We start from the raw sequence: 25655 nt of genomic DNA on the forward strand, positions 1-25655 counted from the left end.
TCTTTCGCATCATTCATTCATTGGCTGTAACTGCCAGGAGTTTTCCCTGCATTGTGTACAAGTTCAGCCGGCATAATGTCGCTACCTGATCCTACTGAAGATCTCGACTGGGGAGGCTACATTGGAGGCATTCATGAGATATTCCACAAGAATGCCGTGGCTCACCCTGACAGGCTTTGTGTGACAGAGACTGTGACCTCGAAGTGGGTTGATGATGTCCCCTTGCATTGAAACATGGTCGTAATTGCATCAGTTGCTAACAAGACATGCAGGGCGCCAACAAGAACCTATACCTACCGCCAAATTGATGAAGCGAGTAACAACATCGCAAATTATTTACGCGACTCCGGCATCCAGAATGGAGATGTAGTCATGATCTTTGCGCACCGCTCAGTTGAATTGGTCTGTGCATACATGGGAACGCTGGCTGCTGGTGCTATTGTCACTGTCCTTGATCCTCAGTACCCCCCGCAGAGACAACAAAGTATGGTATACACTGGACGGGAACGAAAATCAGCACCAACTAACGTACCATACCAGTCTATCTTCAAGTTTCTAAGCCCAAGGCGCTCATCTCCATTCGCAAGGCTACGGAGGAGAGCGGGTAAGGCCAACCTCAACTCTGAATGACCCGCAAGCTCCCCCCTGATTAACGTATTGACACAGGCCTCTTGCTCCTCTCGTCCAAAAGTGCATTGATGATGAACTTGCCATCAAAATCAAGATCCCAGACCTGCGCTTCACCGACAATGGCGAGTTGATTGCGGGCGAAGACAGTGTTGATATCTTCGCCAACGTAAAGGAGAGGGCCTCAACACCTCCCGATGTGCTCATTGGACCCGACTCTAACTGTACGCTGTCGTTCACGAGCGGAACGCAAGGATTGCCCAAGTACGAGTTCTTCATTTCTCGCTACTCCAGCTTGCTAAGAGCCTGAACATTTGTTAACGTTTAATAGGGGCGTGCTTGGCCGTCATTACAGTCTAGCAAAGTATTTCCCGTGGATGGCTGAGAGGTTCGGCCTCTCATCAAACAGCGTATTCGCCTGCCTTTCCGGAATTGCCCATGACCCAATCCAGCGAGGTGCGGGATTCATTCACTGTGTGTTGAACAGCTGTGGCTAACTCTGGCCTCAGATATCATGACGCCTCTGGCCTTGGGCGCAAGCCTAATCCTGCCCGCCAAGGAGGATATCCAGCACGTAAGACTGAGCGAATGGATGAGAAAGTGGTCACCAACGACAACTCACCTTACGCCTGCCATGGGACAGATTCTGGTTGGTGGCGCCACAGCGCAGTTTCCCAGTCTGCGCCAGGTCTTCTTCGTTGGTGATGTCCTCACTACTCGCGACTGCAGGAGTCTTCGTCAGCTAGGTCCCGCCTGCACCATCATCAACATGTACGGAACCACAGAAACTTCTCGCGCTGTATCCTACTTTGAGGTCCCTTCCGCCCTGGAGGTCCCTTCCGCCCTGGACTCACTCGGCGACTCTATCCCCGCTGGCTGGGGCATGAAAGGTGTCCAGGTATTGGTTGTGGATCGAGAAGATCACACCAAGATCTGTCCGATCGGCGTGGTTGGAGAGATCTATATCCGCGCTGCTGGTCTCGCCGAAGGATACCTTAACGATCCCGAGAAGAACAAGGAGAAGTTCATCGATAACTGGTTCGTTGATAACAAGAAGTGGGCGGAGGCAAACAAGGCCAACGATAAGGGCGAAGCTTGGCGCAAGTACTACAAGGGGCCACGAGACAGACTTTACGTCACAGGTGACCTTGGAGAATATCGACCAGATGGGGCTGTGCGTGTCCTGGGCCGTATGGACTCACAAGTTAAGGTGGTCAATGATTGATTCCATTGTGCGTTTACACAAAGCTAACTCTGACAGATCCGTGGATTCCGCATTGAACTCAACGAGATTGATGCGAACCTTGGCGGTAGTCCTCTGATCCGAGACTGCAAGACACTGGTTCGAAGAGATCGTAATGAGGAGCCGACACTTGTCAGCTACATCGTGCCTGAGATCGCTGAATGGAAGCGTTGGCTTGAGACTCAGGGCCTCCAGGATATTGACGAAGAGGGTGTAGAAATGGGACCCTGTACTGTCTACCTCAAGAGGTTCCGCCGTATCCAAGCTGAGGTGCGAGACCACCTCAAGTCTCGTTTACCGGCGCACTCCGTTCCTTCGATCTATATTGTGTTGCAGAAGCTGCCTCTGAACCCGAACGGAAAGGTTGACTCCCCTAATCTTCCTTTCCCCGATGCCTCTCTCATGACAGAGGATGCCTCGGAAGAAGATTTGAAGAGCTGGGAGAGCCTATCGGAGACTGAGAAGACTATTGCGACACAATGGTCGACCCTAATCCCGGGTTTGAACGCCAAGATGGTCAGGTACGATTCTAGTAATAGTTTACATACCTGCCTCTGAATACTGACCCTCGATTTCCAGGCCGGACTCAAGTTTCTTCGACTGCGGTGGCCACAGTCTTCTTGCCCAGCAACTGTTACTTGATATTCGCAAGGAACTGCGTGTCGATGTCACCATCGGTGTTCTCTATACAAACCCCACGATTCGCGGCCTGGGCAGCGCAGTCGACAGTCTTCGCAGCGGCCAGGCTGTCACTGTCGACCATTCTAACGATAATGTTTACTCTGACTCTCTCGATGAGCTTACCAATACTCTAGACGCGAAGTACCAAAGCGCGGACCCCGATGCTCTGAGCCCTTTCAACGGCGCCACTTTCTTTCTTACCGGGGCTACTGGCTTTCTCGGCGCATACCTAGCCAAGGATATACTGGACAGAAAGAACACCAAGCTGATCGCTTGTATCCGGGGAGCCAAGGACCTTAAGTTTGCAAAGGAGCGTCTTGTAAGATCCCTCAAGGGCTACGGTCTCTGGCAAGACTCTTGGGCTGATAGGATCTCCTGCGTTATTGGTGATCTCTCTAAGCCTCGTCTTGGCCTTGACGATGCTAGCTGGAAGCATGTCGCTGATACAGCTGATGCATTTATCCACAACGCTGCGTACGTCCACTGGATCGCTCGTTACGAACAGATGATGGGACCGAATGTTCTATCTACTATCGACGCTATGAAGCTGTGTAATGAGGGCAAGCCCAAGCTTTTCTCATTCGTTTCCTCAACTTCGACCCTCGATACCGACTACTATATCAACCTGTCCGACGCCCAGACAGCTACCGGCCGAGGCGCTGTCCTTGAGTCCGATGACTTGCTCCCCAACCGCACCGGCCTAGGAACCGGCTACGGGCAGACCAAGTGGGTGTCTGAGCAACTCGTCCGCGAGGCTGGACGCCGAGGTCTCCGCGGTGCAATCGTCCGACCAGGCTACATCCTTGGCAGCCGCAACAGCGGTGTCTCGAACACCGACGATTGGATCGTACGCCTCTTGAAAGGCTGTTGCCAGCTTGGTGCTCGTCCTCGCATCATCAACTCTGTCAATGCTGTCCCTGTCGATCACGTCGCACGCGTTGTTGTCGCTTCGACGCTGAACCCTCTCCCTGGCATGAACGTGGTGCACGTTACTGCTCACCCCCGTCTGCGGATGAACGAGCTCCTCTCTGCGCTAAGTTACTACGGCTACGAAGTACCCGAGGTCGACTATGACATCTGGAAGTCGCAGCTGGAGGAGTTTGTCTCGGCCGGCGCCGTGGAGAAGGACCAGGAGCAAAACGCATTGATGCCGCTATTCCATATGGCTACTGCAAATCTCCCGAGCACTACTCGTGCTCCTGAGCTAGATGATAGGAACGCTGTGGCTGTTCTAAGGGCCGATGCAGACCGCTGGACAGACATTGACGATAGCGCAGGAGATGGCATTTCTCGCGAGGATATCGGTAGGTATCTTCGGTACCTTGTTGAGATCAAGTTCATGGCCGCACCCACTGGCAGAGGACGTAAGCTGCCCGAGATTGACACCTCGATTGCCGAGGCGCAAGCACAGTGGGGGGTCGGTGGTCGCGGAGGTACCTCTTAAGAAGGCTCTGTTGGATAGAGGCATCAAGTTATGTTTTCGTGACAAGGATACTTGCCGTAGATAGGTACCTAGGTAGATCTTGAACGCGGAGTGACTGGGGAGGGAGAAAATCAAGAGAGGGCTCACGCGAAAGACGCGAGTATGAGACAACATTTTGTCACCTTTGAGCGTGGCTTATCTAGTAGAAAATCAGAGCAGAAAATTGACATTTGTACATAAAGCACTTGTTTAGGTTAGTACTTAATGTTGACTGATGGAGTTCATGTCAATACCCATTTGACTCGTGTGGCCATTATTAGAAAGGTTCCACAACAGGTAGAACAAAGTATGAGACTCGTTCTCTCAAACCCCCCTGTCGCCTACCTGTCCAGCCCAACAGCGGGTAACCTACCTACCCTAGGTAGGTAGGCAGGCACTTTAGGTATAGTACCTCACCAGGCCAACTTCAGCCATAGCCAACTCGGCCCAGCCCCATTCAACGTCATCCTATTCCCTTCATTACCTTGCCTCACATGTAGTACCTTGGGTAGGCACTAACCTCACTTCCACCGCCGACCGACCGCGACATCTATCTTGACCTGGGCTCCTTCTCATACCTGCTCTGCTTACCTTATTTCTACTCCACGACCAGGAACAATAGGTCTGAATGTACCTAAGGTACCTAGTCAGCTCCAGCGCATGAACCATCGTATCGTATCGCTTCATTCAACCCATGCTTGCCCCTCCCCCGCTAGCTACGATCTACCTTGCGCTCGAAGCTCTCGTCCTTCACCCGCAGCCTACCAGCTTCTTTCTGTCCAGGCTCCCGGCTTAAACGCGCGAAATAGACCACCTTGAGTTGTATTGAGTACCTCTTTCCGCAGCACCTCTCGCGGTTGCACTCAGCAAGTCGTCAGAATGTGGAATGACGAGGACAATAACCCGTACGGCACCAGCTTTGACAGGCGGGACTCGCAGTCATCGTCTGTCAATCCGACTTCCCCGTCAACTCGTAATTGTACGTCGATTACCCATACCATTTCACTAGACAACATTCCCAACCCGTCGCTGAGATGGTTTATTCAATTATGTCAGAGGACGAGGAAGCGATCAATGATACTTACGATTTTCTCTCAGACCAATCGTTCGAGCCACCTCAAACACCAACATCCGGTAGCGATGATGAGCATGGCCAGTTTGGCCACGGCGGTGATGATGACGATGGGGACTCGGCGCAAGATACCGGCCCCAAGCGCAAGCCTGGTGGTTACGACAGTCGCATCGAGCAGATCCTATATGAGAACCCCAAATTATCTATAGTCATCACGGATGCTGGCAAGAGTCTAGAGAGCGGCGGTAGATATATCGTGTACACTATTAAGACTGGCGTACGTCCATCTACTGCTGGTCTTCCGAGGTATTTCACTGACGACTACGTGACAGGATCTTGAAGTGCGCCGCCGATATTCAGAGTTTGCTTCTCTGCGCGATGCCCTTACTCGCCTTCACCCTACCTTAATTGTTCCTCCCATCCCTGAGAAGCACACAATGGCTGATTATGCTGCGAACCCGACGAATGCAAAGCAGGACCAGCAAATCATTGATCTCCGAAAGCGCATGCTGGCGGTCTTCTTAAATCGCTGCCGCCGAATGGACGAAATCCGAACAGATGGAGTTTGGTGGCGATTCCTGGACCCTAATGCTAGCTGGGTATGTCATGTCTCTGAAAGCGCAGATGCCACTACTAACTGCATAATAGAGCGAGGTTTTGCACTCCCATCCCGTGTCGTCAATTCCCAAGTCGATCTTGAAAGCGCCTCCGCTGGATCCCGCAAACCCAACTCCCGCGCACAGCTACTTGCCAATCCCGGCAGCATCGGCAAAGCTCAAGACGGTGGCCGGTACCAATCATGATAATAGCTCGGGTCACATACAAGCAGGGCCTCACGCCTTTGGCCGGTTTCCACCTGAGGGTCACAATCTGGGCGAACAGGAGCTGGACCCTTATTTCATCTCATACGAGTCCTCGATCAAAGAACTCGAACAGCTTCTTACTGGCCCAATGGAAAAGGTGAACAGACGAACCCTCAGTCACCTCTCCTCATTGGCGGCCGATCTCTGTGAGCTAGGATCCGTCTACAACGCCTTTGCGGTTTCAGAGCAGGCACCGTCACTCGGACCGGCCATTGAGCGAATAGGCCAGGCAGCTGATCTTTCATATATCGCCACAGAGGAGCTCTCAGGTTCCCTAGGCGCTAGCTTTGCCGAACCCATGCGTGAGCATGCGCAATTTGCGGGTGTTGTTCGAAGTGTACTAAAGTATCGTGTGCTTAAGCGTGTGCAGCAAGACTTGACTAGCGAAGAGCTGAACAAGAAGCGAGCGCTGCTCGACCAACTAGAGCAGAGTGAAGCCGAGGCTCGAAGGATTGAGAATTACCTCTCCAGCAGTCAGCAAATATCACCACCACCAAAGCGATCGACGAGCCTTAAGGAGCCGTCCTCTCATCAGCGGCGTGATGGTGGCCAGGACGACACCGAGTCCATCGACTCTGACTTTCCTGGGACCCATGGAGACTTTTCCTCGCACACACCTTCAGCCAGCCAGGGGCTACCCGAAAGGAGTACCAGTGCGCCGTCTCATAAGAAGATGCCCAGTGGGAACTCGATAACGAACAAGATCTTTGGACCCATCCGACATGCAGTACAAGGAGTCGTTGACGTCGATCCAGAGAGGACACGCCGCGATTTGATTGGAAAGACGAGAGAGAGCATCGGTCAGTTAGAACAAGCCCAGGTTATCTCGGAACGCGATGTCAAAGAAGCCAGCGCGAGTGTTCTAAAGGATATGAAGCGATTCCAAAAGGACAAGGAGGACGATTTGCGACGCTACATGGTGAGTTTATGAGCTCAGTCTTGAATAATCGCTAACATCCACAAGCTCGCCTACGCCCAGAGCCAGATCGAGTGGGCCAAGAAAAGTAAGCAACAATGGGAGGAAGCTCGAGCAGAGGTAGAGAAGATTGATGAGTCCTAAACATGTTGTATTCTGTTGTTTTGCGTGCCTGATGGGATGGTTCGAAAGCCGTAGATGATAAGAAGAGAGGAATAATATTCCCACATAATTCGTTGGCTTCTTCTCTACTGCGGTCCTGAACTGACGCTTGTATTACTTATAATTTATCGTGAAGTTGGGCAATCCTGTGAATTTCGTGTTGTCTTATTCTGATGAATTGTTGGTCTTGCCAGGACAGCCAAAAGTCTGACACTGAAAACCGTACAAGTGCCACAGGAATGCAGACCTTACAAGCAAACATTGCAAGTTGGCTCTGAAGAAGAAGAAAAATGTGCTTTAATGAAATCTAGTATATATATGGTTAGGTATAGCCTAAATGGCAGCCTACCTCACTCAACTTGTTATATGCTAGTTGAAGGTCAAATCTCCATTCCTCTCACAAGAACACTACATAGGTAGACAAACAGAAAAGAGCAAAAATCTTTTTTTTTCTTTACCTTTTTTAGATATAATGATGATTAAAATGAAAATGGAAATTCTCAAATACTCTCAAAGAGATCCTATCTCCCAAAGAGGACCTCAATTAGAGGTTGAGAGCACAATGAGGTGCCGGTAGGTATAGTATGCGATCTTGTTAAGTGTTCCTTATCGATAAGCATTTATCATAAAGGACAGTAGCTTCATTGTCGCAACAACAATCAAACCTCCGCCAGTGCATCCTCACCACAGTCATCGCGATGGCCCAACAAGATGGGCCCATCGCCTCTATCGCGGAGCCAGGCGTCAAGGCTCAAGGACAACTGCTCCACGAAATGCGCAAGGAGGTCGCAAACCTTCTCAACAGGTCTGCTACTGGCTTTCCCGGCGCGCAGCCCGTAAGCTTCGCCCGTCAGCATCTCGAGGAGCTCGCTCAGCACGAGTAAGATTGACATGGAACGCTATCTCGTTACCTAGGACCAACAGCTAACGGCGGCATTGTAGTTACTACGTAGTCGAAAAGTCCGACGGTATCAGATATCTCCTCTATTCGACAACAGACGAGAATGGAAACGAGGCTCACTACCTAATCGATCGCAAAAACGACTTTTGGTTCATCACGAACAGGAGCCTGCACTTCCCTCTCGAGAACTCCCCGGAAGCATTCCACACGAACACGTTGATCGACGGTGAACTGGTTTGGGACACAGGCCCCGACGGGAAGCGCGTCCCCATGTTTCTGGTCTTTGACTGTCTGGTGCTGGATGGTGCCCTGCTCATGGAACGAACGCTCGACAAGCGGCTCGCATATTTCGATCAACGATTCTATCGCCCCTACAAGAAGCTTTATCAGGAATACCCTCAGGAACTAGAGTTCCAGCCCTTCTACGTGGAGATGAAGAAACCCCAGTTTGCCTACGCCATCGATATGATGTTCAGAGATATCCTCCCCAAGCTAAAGCACGGTAACGACGGTCTCATCTTCACCTGTCGCACCACTGCTTACAAACACGGCACCGACAACCACATATTGAAATGGAAGCCGCCAGAGGAGAACACTGTAGATTGCCGCCTGTCCCTGGACTTTGTGGAAGTTGAGCCCAGCGACGAGGAGCGCCGCGAAGGTATCACTGAGCCATTCATTGATTATGACAGCGTCCCCAAGGCTGATCTGTACGTCTATGCCGGGGGCAGCGGCCCTGAAAAGTACGAGTATTTCAACAGCGTCTTCATCTCCGAGGAGGAGTGGGAGACTCTCAAGTCGCTCAGCGATCCGCTCAACTGGCGAGTGGTCGAATGTAACATCGACGAGCATGGTCGGTGGCGTATTGTGCGCTTCCGTGACGATAAGAACGAGGCCAACCACATCAGCACAACTAAGAGTGTGCTCCAAAGCATCGAGGATCGGGTTTCGGAAAAGGACCTGTACAGAGCAGCTGGGGAAATCAAGAATGCCTGGAAGGCTCGGGCGAGCCGAGGCCCTGCAAGATAGAATAATCGACAGGCAAACACGGCGTCTGGGGATATTGGTTCTGTATCGATGGGGCAAGGCGTTGGGAAAGGATTATGGATACGAGATTCTCATATTTTCACCACTGCACCGTGTAGCATCTCGCAAGTTTGATTTCGACAGACGCATCTTCTTAAATACAGTCATAGCCTACATGAAACTTTGAGATGTTTAACAAACCTCAAGCAACATCAACATCAAGAATTCGGTGCCGAATTAAAGTTACCCATGCTGCGATATTGAACTTTTTAATCTATACCTAAGGTGGTTCCCGGCGTCCCCTTATTCATTACCTAGGTACGCACCATAGCGCAAGCCAAGAGCAGATTTACAGATCATCTCGATTCCATTTCCAGTTTGGATACCAAGTCCAATGCCAGTTCTGACCCCTGAAACTCCAATCCTCCTAACGTGTCCCTTGCAAGTCTTGCAAGTGCTTTCTTGCCATTCCTTTCCTTAATCACGTTTTCTCAAATGGACAACATATGCGCCGATGGCCCCGTCAAAGCTCAGAGCGCAAACATGATAATGGCAACCAGCATAACGGTGCAGGTAAGATTAGTGGTTCCGCTGGTACCTCCCCACCCACGAGGCTCGGGCTTCTTGGTGCCTCCTGAGACGACAACAGGAGGCGGAGTAGACACAGTAGGCACAACAGTAACGCTACCGGATGGACCTGGGAGTAAGGTATTGTTGGCGGTTGGGTAAGGTGGGTAAGCAGGAGGCGGAACCATGATCGTTGTTGTAGAGGTTGGGGGCACACCAGCAGTTTCGTAAACAGTCGTTGTGGTGCTACTGGTAGGAGAAACGGACACGGTGGGTGAACATTCAGGGCATTTGCTAGTCAAAGTGACAGTGATGAATGAGTCGGGAGCAGTGATGGTCTTCGCAACAGTGGTGTACTGGGTGATAGTGCTCAGACCTTCCCGAGGTGGATAGAGACTTTGAATGGTAATAGTTGTGTGCGGTTTGGGGAGGGGCGAGGATACCCCGAAAGTGTTCGCGGTGGTCTCAGGACTGGAGCTGGTGAGGGCATCAGATGAACCAAGAGTGAGAGAAAAGTCGGTTTTGCTCTCAGTCACAGTCTGTGGGTTACCGGTGATGGTTGCATCGGATGGACCACTGGTGAGAGAGAAATCAGTCTCGTTCTCAGTGACAGTCTCTGGGTTACCGGTGATGGTTGCATCGGATGGACCACTGGTGAGAGAGAAATCAGTCTCGTTCTCGGTCACAGTCTCTGGGTTGCCGGTCACGGTGGCTCCAACAGCATCGCCCGATGAGCCCTGGGAGATCTTGTCGTTAGGTACAGTGACCGTGTAGCTCTTGGTCATGGTCACGATCTGAACCTCACAGTATTCGATAGTGCTCTCCCGTGTGGCGAAAGAAACAGACAGGGCTTCACCAGGCACAGTGACATAGCGAGTTCCAGTAACGGTTGCAACCTCGGTGACCACATCAGCATTCGAGGTGTAGCTGACACCATAGATTGTAGATAGAGCCGTCTTAGTCCTACCTCTAGGTGTCAGTGGTTTCTCGGGCATCATAAAAGCACCTGGGAGTCGGGGACATACGAGATTGGGTATAGACCACCGGTGCTCTCGAGATGGCGAGCAATGTTGTGCACCTGATCACTTGGACGGAGATCGGCTGCGCGGTTTGTCTGATTCTGGTAAGAGAGATTGACTATTACTTGGTCAGTTTGTCGCAAGCCGTGGAAACAGTGAGTTCCAAAAACATACCATAGACTGCGCCAACAACACCCATGCCAAACATGAGGGGAATTGCACATATGATACTCAGAAGAGCAAAAAACAGCTTGACAAAGAATCTAGATCTTTTCCGCTCGCCACCCCCGAACATTTGTGGAGTTTGGGCAAAGCCCTTCTCGGAATCCATCAAGTCCGCCACTGGAGATGAAATCAGCCTTGGGGACTACTGGAAAGCAGCTGTGTACGTACTTGAATCAAAATTGATAGTGAGTAATACTTGATAATCAAAGTGACTGCTAGTAAGATTAGCAGGCTATTAGCCAGGTAAACAAAAGGACGCGAGCGCAGTTCGTGATGAGGGCGATGTAGCACCTGCCACCCGAGACCAAGTGAAGAACAGTGAGTGATATGAGTAGCAAAAGAATAGAAAATGAAATGACACTTACGTACCGGTCGAGTGGATAGAATAAGGCCTTTTCTGGTTGGAAAGACAAATTATGTTAGACGACGTTGGAGTAACGAAGCTTGGGAGATGGAGGAGTAGAGTAGAAACGAGAGACGAGGAGAGGAAGATGTAGTAAGGGTGGGAGAGGGAAAGGAGCGGACGGCCTGTCGAGTGATTCAAGGAAAGAAGTAGGGCTGGAAGGAGGTTCCTTGGCGGCGAGAGGAGGCAAAATCAATGAACAGAGCAGGAGAGGCAGTGATTCATCATGACACCAAGCAAGAGCAGGGCCGCATATTGCTCTGTTGGCAGCTTCTGATATGGCAGCTGGCAGCCAGTGGCAGACTTAAGGCTTGCAATAGCTCTCAACATCCTGTCTACTAGCACCTACTTTGGGAGAATGGAATTTCGAAGTAAAGCAGCGATCATAAGTCTTGAAGAACGGAAAATATGGCTTACATTAAACAACAGCGATTTCAGTTGCCTTGTTCTGCCGTTGGTCGATTATTAGATAGGTAGAAGTTAAATAGATGTTCTAATAGAAATATGACTAAAAAGCCCAGGCTGTTTTAGAGGGAGAAGAGGCATGAAATAAGAGGAAAGGAAAGGAGGTCGCATTCATCTTCTAAAGGGGCAACGGCTCAACTTGTACTCAGCAGCTTGCCGCCAAAGCACTACAGGCAATGGGGATAACCCACGCAACAATATCTTCCATTTCCATCCGCGTAAGATCCCCTTTCATAGGCGAGTACAAGTTAATTATCCCGTGGGCTGCCACTTACAGGCTAGCAAAATGATTCGACATACGGCAAACGATGCGGCCAAACTTGTGCAACAGACATCTATCCTAAATTGCTCCAAGCCGAAACCACAAGGGAACTTTCTAGCATGAAACCTCACAATGGAGGCTCTGTGTGTCAGATTCGCCTCACGGTGAAATGAAGCAAACATACCATGGTCGTACATAAACGGCTCTGTTGCAACGATTCGAGGTATCACCGTGTTTGCAACACTAGGTTGTATCCAATGCCGTGCATGTACGTACCAGCAGAACCAGCCGAGTTGAGAACATCGGTTAATTGATGAGCTTCTAGATACGAAGATAAATATGTGATGACAAGGTAATACAGGTAGTGCTCATGATGTTGCTATCTCTCAACTCTCACTTAAGAGCCGTTCACTTGGGACCTTGACATATCTCTGTCCATGGGTCATCCGCATTGACTTCAATTACCAACGTGGAGTTCGATTATCTTGGCAGTGGGTAAGTTAGGAGGCAGTTAAATGTATACATATCTAGAAGTACCTATGCCTGAATATGGTATCCCCCACGATTCCCGAACGACACTTAACTGTCAGACGCCGTGGGCTACATAATCCCCAACTAGGAGCCATGACCAGATGTGAAACCCCTGGTAGCTCACAATGGAGGTTTTAGTTAAAGCTAGGTATATCTATCTCCAAGATAGGGGGAGCACTCTAGCAAAGGATGAATAGGCGATCATGAGAAGAACAAATTAGTGTCTCAGTGTAAAGCTCCAGATCGGAGCTAACTCCCCGTCTCAGTCAATACATAAACTAACAATGACGTTCCAGATTGTCGAAAGGGGGTTCAATAGTCATGCAATTGTGTTCGAGAAGAAAAAAATCGAAAAAAGGGAGAGACTTGGGCTAGAGTTTATGTGGCTGGTAAGTAAGTATGAACACAGTAGGTATAGAGTAGAAGCATAAACATCAAGGGCGTATCTTATTGGTGAGGCAACTTCCCGGGCTGTTCAGGCAGTGACTCAATTACCTACTAACGGAGTACTAAGGTATAGGTACCTACCCTGTACCTTACCTAGCTCAGTAGGTTCTGGTAGCTTGGTCAAGGAAGCTCCTGTTCATGCTGCTTGGCTATCTACCGCTATTTACTTACTTACTTTATCTTCAGGGAGTAAGAGAACATAAGACTTTAGGATAGGATGCTAAAATAAACTTAAGTGAGGAGTGCCCTAAGTTTAGGCTAAAGCTGCCTAAGTCTTTTTGTCATCTGGTATCAAGGTCCTCAGTTTTCTTTCCTCCCCTAGCCTACCTCCCCACCCACCCGCCCAACCCTGCCAACATCCGCCCCCCCATCGAAGTGAAGTGGAGGTGGAGTGGCTAACGTCCAAAACCAAAAGTAAGGTCGCGTCGCGCGCACGGAACACGCCTCCGCTTATCACAAGAACATCTCTCATACTACGTGTCTAGCCTTTAATTTATCGTCGCCCTTGAGACTTTGCTGTCTTTACGTTGACCAACTCCATCGCTCTGAAATTACTATACTGGCGCTATCCCCAACGGTGCTGGTATTGCAGCGTTCAGGTCTTAGGTACAGCAAGCGCATGCGATGCAGTGTTAGGACCAATACGCACCCCAAATTTCGTACCAGCCCAAATAGTCACAAACACGCCGTCAGCCGAAGCATTATTGTTGGGTTCGCTCCTACGCCCTCCAGCTCCTTCAAGAGAAGCCTTCAATCGGCGCATTTTGTATAGCGCATGATGGCGCGTCGTCGGCGCGTCGAAAAGCCTGCTCAAGTGGAGGAGGAGGAAGAGGAGCAAGTCGTTGAGCGGGAAGACGAGCAAGACCACGAAGAAGAACAACGCGAAGAGCGCGATCATGACTCGGAGAATGAGGAGGAGGGCGAGCAGCGCAGCTTGACTTTCGACGAAGAAATTTCCTGGAAACCCGCCAAGCCAATTCCTACGAGCACTCTGATAAAACGACTCGATAAATTATCCAAGGAACTCTCCGATCTCGATCAAGGCGCCGCCGACCTAGATTCCATCCAGCATGTGGCCAAACAATTAGGACACCGTAACCTACTACAGCACAAGGATGGCGGTGTCAAGGCATACACAGCATGCTGCCTAGTCGACATTCTTCGACTCTTTGTTCCCGATGCTCCTTTTACTGACGACCAAATCAAAGTGTGTTCGGCATGATTTTCCATCTGTACCTGTACCATGCTAACATGCGCCAGATGATATTCACCTTGTTCATCAAGGATATCCTACCGGCTCTGCACGATCCCACAAATCCATATGACAGCCAGCACAAATACGTTTTGGCATCTCTTACGGAAGTCAAGAGTATTTTGCTCCTCCACCAAATCTCAAATGCTGACGATTTACTGTTAAGGCTCTTTAACAGCACATTTGACGGAGTGTCGGCGTCTGGTTCTAGAGCAGCGTCTGAGGAACAGGTCGCTAAAGATGTTGAGATTCACCTGACAGAAATGCTAATGCAGTTGATTGACGAGGCCGAGAGTGTGTCAGCTTCTGTTGTCGACGCGATTATCAGTCAGTTTCTGAGAGCTGCCCCCCCCGGTGGAAGTCGACATAAAGGACAGAACGGGAATCAATCCACTCTTCTTATCAAGGAAGAACCACCAGCATATGTCATGGCGAAAAATATATGCAATGGGTGTTCCGACAAAATGGCACGTTACGTAAGTCAATACTTCAGTGACGTTATCCTTAACGCCTCCGGCTTCGCTACGAAATCCAATGTGCAGCGACATCCGGATGATTCTGATGATGAAGACGGGACTCTTGGCCCATCAGAGGCAGATCTGAGGAGTCTCCGTCAAGCCCATCTACTCATCCGCGAACTGTGGCGAGCCGCCCCTACAGTTCTTTCCAATGTGGTACCCCAGCTCGATGCTGAGCTTTCAGCCGATAATGTGCATCTTCGTCAAATCGCCACAGAGACGATTGGTGATATGGTTTCAGGTATTGGCGCAGCAGGACCACCACCTCCTCCTTCGTTGGAACCAGCGGCTTATCCACCCATAAAATTACTGGACGATACTCCCCCAGCCGTCGAGAACGTCTTGACAAAACCTTATTCTCCTCAATCTTTTGCTCAAACACATCATGCCGCCTATCGCAACTTCGTTGGGAGAAAGAACGATAAGGCCGCCATCATTCGTGCGGCCTGGATCTCTGCTGCCGGTTATATATTGGCCACGTCTGCAGGGGGCATTGGTCTCAGCCGTGAGGAGGAGAATGAGCTCATCAAGGCACTCTACGAAAAGCTCAATGACAGCGAAGAAAAAGTTCGGTTGGCTGCAGTGCAGGCAGTCGAGCTGTTCGACTTCCGTGACATCGTTCTGAAACTTGGAGCTCTCGGAGGTGTAGAGAAGACTGGCTCAATATTTGCCAGTTTGGCGGATCGATCTCGTGATAAGAAGCCTGCCGTACGTGTTGAAGCCATGGTTCTACTGGCAAAGTTGTGGTCAGTTGGTGCTGGAGAGATTGCCGATGGGCAAGAGGCTGTCATATCCTGCTTAGGCGGTGTGCCTTCCCGTATCCTCAATGTGTGGTATGTCGGCGATGAGGATCTCATCATTCTTCTTGAACGGGTCATGTTCGAGTGTTTGGTCCCTTTGAAGTATCCCTTCATAAAAGGCGCAAAATCAAAGGCGGCCTCTCAGTCACAGACGGCCAATAGCCAGTCAGATCAGGACAAGATTCGCGCAGAGAGGATCCTACTGTTGCTTAAGTCACTGGATGCGTCGGCCAAGAGGGCTTTTTTCATTATGCAAGCCCGTCAGCCCCAAGTTGCCAAGGGAGTTGAAGTGTTGATTCAACAGTGCGAAGCCTATAACGGTGGGGTGATCAATGCGAACGAGGAAAAGGTCAAAGCCGCCTTGAGCAAGACCTTCCAGTGGTTCTGTGCGTTTTTCCCGGATCCGCTCAAGGTCCGTAACGATCTCCAGAAGTTCGCAAAACTCAACGATCGTCGTTGTTACCAGCTTCTCAAGTTCATTATCGCATCCGATACCGAATATCTCCATGTTCGAAGAGCCATTAAGGAGTTGATTGCCAAGGTCCAAAGTAACTCAGGGTCGGCGAGCTGTTTGGATACCCTCATCCCTCTAATTTACCGGGCCGGCTCTTTGATGTACAATCGGAGTCACTTGTCTACGATTATGGACTACTCCAAGAATGACAAAGCTGGATTCTCTACAATTGCCCATGAGATCTTAAATGATATATCACAGCGAAATCCTGCGCTTTTCAAGGCTCATTCGGACAATCTCAGAAAGGAGATCATCAGTCAAGCACCGTCAGGCAGCCAGCCTAACGAGCCCGCCATGGTGGATATTCTCAAGGCATACTCGTCCTATTCCAAAAGATATCCCCAGGAAATTACCTATGACAAGAAGTTCATACAGGTTCTTATGGATTACGCCTTATGCGGTGTTCCTGCCAGGAGTGCCAAGTATGCAGTCAACATTCTGCTTGCTAAGAACGATGACAAGAGTAAAGTTACTGCCACTGCTCTTCTGCAAAGAATCATGAAGGACTTCAAGTATGGCTCGCCGCATTTCTTGACGAGATTGGCTGCAGTCAGCCAGCTTGAGCGCCTAGCACCAACAGTAACTCTGGACTTTGATGAGACAATCAACGACCTGACGATCAAGCAGATTCTGCGTCAAGTACGTACCGATGACAAAAACCCTGAGGTTTCATGGGTCGAGGATGAGGACCTGAATGAGGAACTACAAGCGAAATGCCTTGCCATGAAGACGCTGGTCAATCAAGCGCTTGCCAATCAGGACGACGATGACTCCCTGACTCGAGTGAAACTGGTCTTTAAACTCCTGAAAGAATTTGTGGTACAAGAAGGAGAGTTTTGCAAAGTCAAGGATACTCCATTGGCTCACAAAAAACGACTCAGACTTCTTGCTGGAATTCTGATCCTGAAACTATGTACTGTCAAAAAGTACGACGACGAGTTTGATCCCGCTAGTTTCAACAAGCTTGCAGAGCTCGTGCAAGACACGGAACTTGAGGTTCGTCGACATTTCATGGAGAAATTACAAAGCTACATCACTCAGGGAAGATTACGGGCAAGATTTTACACAATGCTCTTCTTGGCTGCTTTCGAGCCAGCAGCAGAACTCAAAAGCCGGGTAGAAACCTGGTTGAGATCCAGAGCACGACTCTTTGCTCAAAACAAGACTCACGTACTCGAGGCCATGATGAGCCGTTTCATTCCTCTACTCGCTCACCATCCTGACTACAGCTCTGACGTTGATGACCTGGCTGATTTCGCCAACTATTTCGTTTTTTATCTTAATACTTGTGCGACAGAAGAGAACATTTCATTGATCTACAAGTACGCTGAGCGTGTCAAGCAAACGCGCGATGCACTGAACCCCGAGGCTAGCGAGCGGATGTACGTGCTGGCTGATATTGCAATGGCAGTCACACGCAAGTGGCAAGAGAGGAAGAACTGGGTTTTCCAGGCTTATTCCGGCAATGTTGGCCTGCCAAACGGTCTTGTGCAAAGCTTGCCCTCGAGTAGTGTTGCCCATGAGATTGCGCAGAAGCAATATATACCTGAAGAGCTGGACGAGAAGTTGGACGAACTGCTCAAAGCTGCCGATCGCAAGAAGGTTTGTGCTCCCTAGTCCCTAAGGAGATTACTTCTAATGATTGATCACAGAAACGAAAATCAACGGGAGAAAAGCAGGATCCTCCAGCAAAGAGGGCGAGAACTCAAATCAAGACAGTCATCCGAGAGAAGCGTGATAGCAGGCCCAAAAAGGTCTCGAAAGCTAGGAAATCCAAGCCAGTCAAAGACACACCACCGCCTTCAGAACGTCGTCGCAGTGGTAGAGCTCATAAGGTGTCTGTCTATACAGAGCGAGAAGACGAGGAAGACGAGGAGGAAATGCTGGAGGGCGTGGCCGACTGGGAATATCCAGAGAATGATAGTGAAGGTGGCGAGGCTAGTTCAGGCGACGATGAATCAGAGCTTTCGGATGCTCCCCCAGAGGAAGATGAAAATGGCGATAGTAATAAGGCATCGGACAACGACGAGCCTCTGGAGCCGGAAGCGGATAAGCCCGAAGAAGCCCAATCCAACGGAAGAAACACAGCTCCGGCACTGAAGAGCAGGGGTGCGTCTAAGCCAGCTGTCAAGGCTAGTGTTCTTGCAGAGGTAAAACGATCAACAAGGTCGACGAGGACACGACGAGGCAAGGGCACAGACGATATGGAAATTGATACTGATGAGTAATCAAGGGGCCCAAGTATCATGGTTGGGATTACAGTATGCCAATATCTTGAAATCATGCCTCTTCTATTATTGTTGGGTCTGATCTTCTCTCTTATATAGATACAAGAGTGGTGACAAAGCTGATGGGATTCGTGGAGTCCGTTTGACTTCTATCATACAGGGAAGGGAGTCTTTGGTTTGTGGGTAATTGTCATGTCGTATACCCTCTCATACGGGACTCGAGCAATAGCATTTCGTTTTCAAGACATCTCAATCTCGATTTACAAGTCATGAGTGACCCTGCATGTTATATGTACCTAAAAGGCCAGTCATAGCTATACATGTCAAGCATGAGAAACAAGCAAGCAAACGCTCTGATATTGATATTACACTCCGTGTCCTAGCCCAGTTGTACAGCGCCCAGTTCTCCCATAGACTCCAAAATGAATATTAGATCAACCTGAGGACGGGGAGACAGCTATTCGTTTCGTCGGTTCCTCATGACCCCGTCATTCCTTCTATGCTCACAGAACTCGAGGCTTTATGTACAAAACAATGATGAAAGTCCACCAGTCACATACTCTGTCTTTGAAAGTGAAAATCCTAAGGCCAAGTAAATTTGCAAAGAACCAAGAACGCCCCTTCTGTCATCGAGCAAGATGCAGCCCAAGACAACAAGGCCTAGCAGTAAGGTATACGTTTTTGTTGTTGTTGTTTTACAGTGGCGAAACCTCTGTTACACATGCTGCTTGAGAAGCGCCCTCATAATAAATCGGAAACTCAAGGATTTGCCTCTCTCGCCACGCGCTTAGCAACAGCATTCTTGTGCCCTGAAAAATCGAGATGGGTCTCAAACTTCTTGACCGTCATATCTGGGCCAGGTGTATAGAGCTTAGTTGTACAGTCCAGGCAGCGGATACGCGGGAGCCAGGCATATTTAACACCCTCGGGCAGAGGCTGGCCTTGGATAGGTAGCTCTGTCACGGGGTGCAGAAAGGAGTATTTCATCGTGGCCTCGAACCTGTCGCCACGGTTATAGGTCTTCTCTAAATCCTTGAGGGCATTGACAAGCCATTCCGGGGCCGGGGGCTGGAGAAGCATTGCAGTCAGTACCACTGTCGGTGTGCGTATTATTCAAAGGCTTGGTGACCTACTGATGGCATGTGAGAAGACTGTCCAGGAACTGTCGGAGGGGCCGGTAGCCGGCCAAGTTGACCTGGCGGAAGGGACGAGGATGGAGTTGCTGAAGCGTGAGGCATAGCGCTGGACGGGGTCGAAGGTGGCGGTGGCATGGATCTTGAGGGGGTGGAGGCGCTGGGTGCTCGTGGGAAGGACACTGGTGTCTGAGATGGCGGCCTCAAGTCTGAGTAGTCGCGGTTCATCAACCGCCTCAGCTTGTCGCGGGACAACTTGAGTATCACGATCAACTGCAAGGGCTCCTCTGTTTCCTCTCTGAACCGGCGGGAGGTCCTAGTCTCGTGGTGATGTGTAATGGCACTCGATTCAGGGGTTTCAGACCGGCCCAGGTTGGCCATTCTTTGCTGAGCTGCAGATGCAGCACCGCGCATACCTCGTGTTCGAGCAGTACCACCCGTGATTTGTGAGGGGGCGGGTGAATCAGGAGCTGAATCGTCGCTATCATCCGAATCTGAGATCTCTCCATCACGTACAACGCGCTTCGCCCTGGGTCCAGCAGCCCGTTTGTAGAGTCTACTCTCGTCGATGGTAGCTGCAGCCCCAGGCAAAACAGAAGAGACGACCAACGTTCGAATGGTTCTTTGCCGCTCTCTAAGATCGGGCAGCTGGGGACCTCCTCTTCTGTTGATCGATCGCTTCTGGCGACGCTGCTCGCGGGAGAATATCGTCTCGTTCCGCTCCAGATCTGCTTCGCTGAGTTCGTAGAGATATGGTGCGTATTCCTTGGCCTGCTGCTGCGGTCGGAAGACAGTGGGCAGAGGCGTCTGGAGGAATGCGCCGACGAGATCAGGGTCTTCGACTGGTCGACCATCGAACGGATGGCCAACGCTGTATAGACTCCTGGTAAAGAGTTGCGTCTGCTCTCGAATACAGTGTGCGATGGCGGTTGTAAATTCGCCAGATAGGGACAGATCCCGAGCCATGTTGGCAGCAAAGTCCTCTGGCGAGTTGGACGGGTTATTGATTTCCCATTCGAACTGGTCAACAAGGGTATGCTGGCCAATCGTAATATTCAGCTTGACGAGGATTCGCATCTCGTCGTTTTTGTATGCTGAATAGGGGAGCTCGGGGTCAAGCGCATCATCTTCTGAATACACCAGCGGGTAGAAGTCATTGAGCTGCTCTCGCATTTGATGAACAACCTGCTCGTATACCGGTTGAGACGCGGGGGGCTTTAGGCCCATATCTTCGACAAGTTGCGCGGCGAACAATTCGACCTGGAGTAGCCTCTCGTGCAAATTCCAGGTAAAAGTATCGCGCAGCTTGATCTTATCCCATTCGACCTCTAAGCGCAACGGGACCAGCTCCTCGTGCTGCTCGGCCTGCTTCAGCATATCCTTGCGCTTGTACTTGAGGGGAGGCGTCGTTCGTTGGCCAGGTCGGGGCTTCTGGGAGGGATAGATGATTCGTGAGGGTCCTTGGTTCTCTGTGTATCCATTGGCGAAGCCATTGTAGCCCCCGCCGTAGAGCCTCGACGGGGGGAACCATTGACGATACTCGGTGCGGACCTGGCGGTATTCTTGGATCTTGTCGCGCGTATCGCTCATTATCCTGCGTGTCTGGTCGAGCTGACCGCCGAGCGCGGCGGCGGCGATGGCATCGCGGGTGATGTATCGCTCGACCATGAGTTTATCGAAGGACTCCTTCGTGCGCACCGGCATATTACTAGGGGAGTTCGAGGAGGACACATCCTTATCTGCGCCTGTGGCAGCCGAGCCCGTGGCCGGCGCCGAAGACGTCGACGCGGAGGGCTGAGCGGCCATGTTCAGACGGTAACGGGGGCGCGGGTCGCGGTCACGGATCGCGGCGCAGCGGAACTGCCGCGTTGGAAAGGAAACAAGCGAGAGTTTACAACTTTTTGTGTTCAGTACGCGGCGGATAGTTGGATGGATGTCTTATCTGAGCGTTGACCTTGGCCGGTGGAATCGGCGTTGTTGGGTGAAAGGCTGAAGGTTAAAAAGCGCGAGGCGATAACCTTAGGCTTGACGGTTTGTTAAGTTCAGTAGATCGCCAATGCTGGTGCAGGCTGGGGGACGTGAGGATTTCTGCCGGGCCTCGCTGCGACTGGGGCCGGAGTTTGATCAGCCAGGGCCTCCTGTGGCTGGATGTAGTTGTACATTCCTAGAGCATGATTTACCTTGGAGATTGAAGTATCTCGACTCGGCTACGCCACATCTGCTTGTATCTATGTGTGGCTTGTAATTCGGTAAGTTGAGACTCGACATGGAGTTGCTCGTCGTTAAGATGATGTGATGTCTTATGCGTGCTTTCTTGTAGTACCTAGGTACCTACTTATTACTCTTTATTCCCTTTAGGTACATATTAGGTAAGGTACGTAGGTAGTCTGTCTTGTTTTTCTTTTTCTCGGATATATCTTGGGATACCCCGTGTTCTGAATATTCTATCAAATGACGATGCCAAATTACCTGCAGTACCTGTGCAGGATAAGTTAACTTATTAACTTAGATTCCATATGTATACATTTTCACGTACAGGTTGTTTATCTTTGAGTTAGCCATTATAAGCTGCACATCACCCAGGTCAACATCATAACCTTAAACTCAGAAGCCTGTCAATGACCTTTTGTGACAAGGTTCACGAACAGCCAAGAAAATGAATACAGTTAGTAACCAAAGCTCAGTAGTCACAGTAATACTCCTGATAAATCGCCCTGGAGCAGCAAACCAAATTCGAGAGTGGCTACTGGGCGTGGGGACCTGGGAACTTTAGGGTAGGTAGCCAACGGAGGGTACCTAATATAGAAATAGCCCAGGGCTGGCCAGATGAAGTCATGATTTGTGGCATGGATGTGTTCATTGCCCCTCATTACCAAGACTGCCTGGATTGTGACACTACATAAATAAATGAATTGTGTCACCAAAACGGTGGCTATAACAACATGAGAAAGTGGACAAGTAGAGAAATACAGCACATATCCAGGCTCCCATATCAGAGCAACCGTTTCTTACCAAGTAAATATCGTCGGCTTGGACCATTAAGGATTCCTCATGGACGTCCGTGTCTGTCTGCAAGCATGTGGCGGCTGCTTGCGCACACAAACACGCCCACACTAAGTGATATTTATTCGCTGATACTAACTCAGGTAGGTAATCTACAGTTGAGCCATCGAGGAATGGCATGAGCTGAGCCAACAGGAGGCCAAATATGTTATGCAATTACACGTCGGGGAGAGTCATAACAAACCACGACAATGAAGTAAGGTATAGTAGTTACAGGTAGGTAGGTAAGCAAGTAGGTAGGTAGGTAGGTACTTAGGTAGGTAGGCAAATACCCGACGCCGAATCCGGTCGATAGTAGGTGTAGTAAGGTAGGTCATAAATAAATACTGCCTCTCCAGGCTCTATCCTCCACTAACTTAAATACCTGGCTCTGCACCTTTTTATTAAGGTAGGTAGAACAAACCAAACCCTGTTGTCGAAACCCTCGCAGCTCAAACCCCACTTCCAAGTCTCCATTCCACACTGGGCGCTATTCGTATTGGATTGGATTCTGATTCTTGTGTGTGCGCGTGCGACGGACCAGACCTGACTTGACTTGCTCAAGCTTTCTTTCATTCACCCTTCCCCGGCATTTGCATTTGCAATTCTTCTTTCACCTTCACCTTTTTAAATCCAACGAGTCAACCAGTATTGCCCATCATGTCGTCCGAGACCAAGGAAATCGGTGAGGTCCCCCCTCCCCTCCGGAAAAAGCTCCAATTAGCTGTCCCGTCCAATCCCTCCCTCCCCTTTCATTCCATGTAGGATCTCAGAGCTCATTCGCAGCTCTGTTGTGAACTGGGCGGTTGTCCCGTCGGAGGCACACCACTGACTGTTGCTGCCCCTCGTTGCTCCTCACTGCCCCGCCACCACACAACAACATTTACCGTGAATGCCCTCGTCATCATCAGTACCCCGCGATGGCCTCACACGGGCACACCAATTTCGTCGCATTGAACTCTATTGTGCTGACATAACCGCGCAGACTACTCTCTGGCCAACCCAGATACCCTTACCAAGTACAAGACCGCCGCTCAGATCTCCGAGAAGGTTCTTGCTGAGGTCTCCAAGCTCGTCGTCCCTGGCGCCAAGATCGTCGACATCTGCCAGCAGGGTGACAAGCTGATCGAAGAAGAGGTTGCCAAGGTTTACCGAGGAAAGAAGATCAACAAGGGTTCGTCACACACGCAAAACTTGATCAGTGGACATCGCTGAAGCTGACACCACTTCAAAGGTTTCTCCCACCCCACCACTGTCTCCCCCTCGTCCTACGTCACTCCCTATACCCCTCTCACCTCCGACGAGGCTGAGGCCAACACCGAGATCAAGGATGGTGAGGCTATCAAGATCCAACTAGGCGCCCAGATCGATGGCTTCGGTTCCATTGTCTGTGACACCGTGATTGCCACCCCAGAGGACAAGGCAGGCGACAAGATCACCGGTCGCACCGCTGACCTGGTTCTCGCCAACTACTATGTAAACGAGCTTCTCCTGCGACTGATGATACCCCCTGGTCTCCTCACCCAGGGCAGCGAGGAGGAGAAGGCCAAGGCTGCCTCTCAGAAGGCTCCTACACAGGCCAAGATCACCAGCCTCCTGGAGAAGGTCACCAAGGCCTACGAAGTTAACCTTGTCGAGAGCACCACCTCTTGGTTGTTCGACCACAACGAGATCGAGGGAAGCAAGAAGATTGTCCTTGCCCCTGCCGAGGGCACCAAGGGGGAGGGCGTTCCTGAGGTTGGTGAGGTATGGGGTGTCGAGACCGGTGTCAGCCTGGGCTCGGGCAAGGTAAAGGGTCTTGATCAGCGTGCTACCCTCCACCGCCGCACCAACCAGACCTACGGTCTTAAGCGACCCACCTCGCGAAAGATCCTCAACGAAGTCCAGAAGAAGTTCGGCATCTTCCCCTTCAGCTTGCGACAGCTTGAAGACGAGCGTGATGCCAAGTCTGGTGTCGTCGAATGTGTCCGAGGCAATGTATTCCGCCAATATGAGCTAGTCGGTGACAAGGACAACTCCCCTGTCGCCCGATATCTCACAACCCTTGGTAAGTCGCACATCGAGAGGTTGACCAGTTCGAGAGTTGATACTGACACGACGTGTAGCCATTACCAAGAACGGTATCACCAAGCTTGGTGGCCCACCTCCTCTTGACCTCGAGAAGTATGAGTCCGACAAGAAGATTGAGGATGAGGAGGTTCTTAACATCCTGGAGCAGCCCCTGGCCAGAAACACCGGCAAGAAGAAGAGCAAACCTAAGAAGAAGACCGCCAAGAAGGAGGACGATGAAGAGTAAAAGAAAACGACGAGATAAGACGGACAAGCTGGAGAGTCACTGAACAATTGATGAAAGAACCCGAGGATACGCAAACAAGAACCAAGTCAAACAGGATGCAAACCCAACATTCAGGCTCACAAGCATCTCTACCATTGGACGAGCTGTGCGGATAAAAACAATTCCATCGAACAGAGTGAGCAGCTGGATGGTCAACATGCATGATTGGAATCTCGGAAAGCGAAACCCACCGTGTTGGCCAGGTGGTCTGGCATGACCAGAAAGATATATATAAGTCTAACACAACCTGATACTGATGAACCATGGAATTCTGTCTATGTGATGCATGTTTGCAAAAGTTCAACCGAACTGATTGAGTCGTTGAGGCGTACCACGGCAGGCTGGGCACAATAGCGATAAGACTGACAAAGGTGGTTAGCGAGCGAGAGGCAATATGACTGAGAAGGCAAATTAGGGAGAACCCATGATACTGCGCGCGCCTATATATGTTTCTGCGCAGGGGCTAAATACCAAAGTGCTGAGTGAGCGTGAACCACTCTTTGTCATGCCCGTTGAGGTAGCAGACCCACCAACAGCATATGGTTTATGACGATATATGGTAGCAAGGTGCGGAGAGGAGAAGTCAGACAGTTGTCCAGTTATCGGTGATGTGGCTGCCTCGAGTGCCGGGACTTGCAGATAAGGGATGGCCCGGTTGAGTCGTCGTTGAACACATTACGGTACCAACAGTGCCATGCCAGTTTGATCGCTGTTACTGTTGACATAGGGCATCATATACCCGTCGCACTCTTAGCTGCAGATATGGGAGGTTAGCCAAGCCCAGCCCCTATTTATCCATTCATACAAACAACATGATGAGTGACGCTACTCTCGAGTTTCTTGAGTGTTGTCACATACAGACAAGACAACGAAAAGAAAACAAAAAACCCCAAGAGTTGGACATGAAATGTTTGGGAATGTATGAGCTAAAATTATGCTCCAAAAGTCCGTGAACAGATAC

General features: G+C 50.4%; 7 protein-coding genes across 7 annotated transcripts; 5 read left to right on the forward strand and 2 right to left on the reverse strand.

The window, feature by feature from the left end:
- Nucleotides 1-75: 75 nt before the first annotated feature.
- On the forward strand, nt 76-3995 carry FSUBG_11812 (aminoadipate-semialdehyde dehydrogenase; the record flags this gene model as incomplete). The annotated part of the gene is made up of 8 exons (XM_036676535.1): nt 76-203; nt 273-484; nt 541-604; nt 667-891; nt 959-1083; nt 1137-1840; nt 1889-2391; nt 2450-3995. 8 exons carry the CDS (start codon nt 76-78, stop codon nt 3993-3995), a joined length of 3507 nt encoding a protein of 1168 aa, XP_036532715.1.
- Nucleotides 3996-4892: 897 nt separating this feature from the next.
- On the forward strand, nt 4893-7008 carry FSUBG_11813 (sorting nexin-41; the record flags this gene model as incomplete). Its single annotated transcript, XM_036676536.1, has 5 exons — nt 4893-4992; nt 5112-5362; nt 5418-5684; nt 5734-6867; nt 6913-7008. The coding sequence occupies 5 exons, from the start codon at nt 4893-4895 to the stop codon at nt 7006-7008; spliced, it is 1848 nt and encodes a 615-aa protein (XP_036532716.1).
- A 716-nt stretch (nt 7009-7724) lies between these two features.
- On the forward strand, nt 7725-8956 carry FSUBG_11814 (mRNA guanylyltransferase; the record flags this gene model as incomplete). The annotated part of the gene is made up of 2 exons (XM_036676537.1): nt 7725-7906; nt 7969-8956. 2 exons carry the CDS (start codon nt 7725-7727, stop codon nt 8954-8956), a joined length of 1170 nt encoding a protein of 389 aa, XP_036532717.1.
- A 527-nt stretch (nt 8957-9483) lies between these two features.
- Nucleotides 9484-10747, reverse strand: FSUBG_11815 (uncharacterized protein; the record flags this gene model as incomplete). The annotated part of the gene is made up of 3 exons (XM_036676538.1): nt 9484-10483; nt 10546-10657; nt 10714-10747. The coding sequence occupies 3 exons, from the start codon at nt 10745-10747 to the stop codon at nt 9484-9486; spliced, it is 1146 nt and encodes a 381-aa protein (XP_036532718.1).
- A 2903-nt stretch (nt 10748-13650) lies between these two features.
- FSUBG_11816 (sister chromatid cohesion PDS5) lies at nt 13651-18184 on the forward strand (the record flags this gene model as incomplete). Its single annotated transcript, XM_036676539.1, has 3 exons — nt 13651-14079; nt 14133-17558; nt 17609-18184. The coding sequence occupies 3 exons, from the start codon at nt 13651-13653 to the stop codon at nt 18182-18184; spliced, it is 4431 nt and encodes a 1476-aa protein (XP_036532719.1).
- Nucleotides 18185-18943: 759 nt separating this feature from the next.
- On the reverse strand, nt 18944-21123 carry FSUBG_11817 (Snf5 subunit; the record flags this gene model as incomplete). Its single annotated transcript, XM_036676540.1, has 2 exons — nt 18944-19252; nt 19318-21123. 2 exons carry the CDS (start codon nt 21121-21123, stop codon nt 18944-18946), a joined length of 2115 nt encoding a protein of 704 aa, XP_036532720.1.
- Nucleotides 21124-23019: 1896 nt separating this feature from the next.
- Nucleotides 23020-24655, forward strand: FSUBG_11818 (methionyl aminopeptidase; the record flags this gene model as incomplete). Its single annotated transcript, XM_036676541.1, has 4 exons — nt 23020-23044; nt 23345-23533; nt 23594-24406; nt 24465-24655. The coding sequence occupies 4 exons, from the start codon at nt 23020-23022 to the stop codon at nt 24653-24655; spliced, it is 1218 nt and encodes a 405-aa protein (XP_036532721.1).
- Nucleotides 24656-25655: the final 1000 nt, after the last annotated feature.

This window comes from Fusarium subglutinans, assembly GCF_013396075.1.
Source record: "Fusarium subglutinans strain NRRL 66333 chromosome Unknown NRRL66333_c0000235, whole genome shotgun sequence".
NCBI lineage: Eukaryota > Fungi > Ascomycota > Sordariomycetes > Hypocreales > Nectriaceae > Fusarium > Fusarium subglutinans.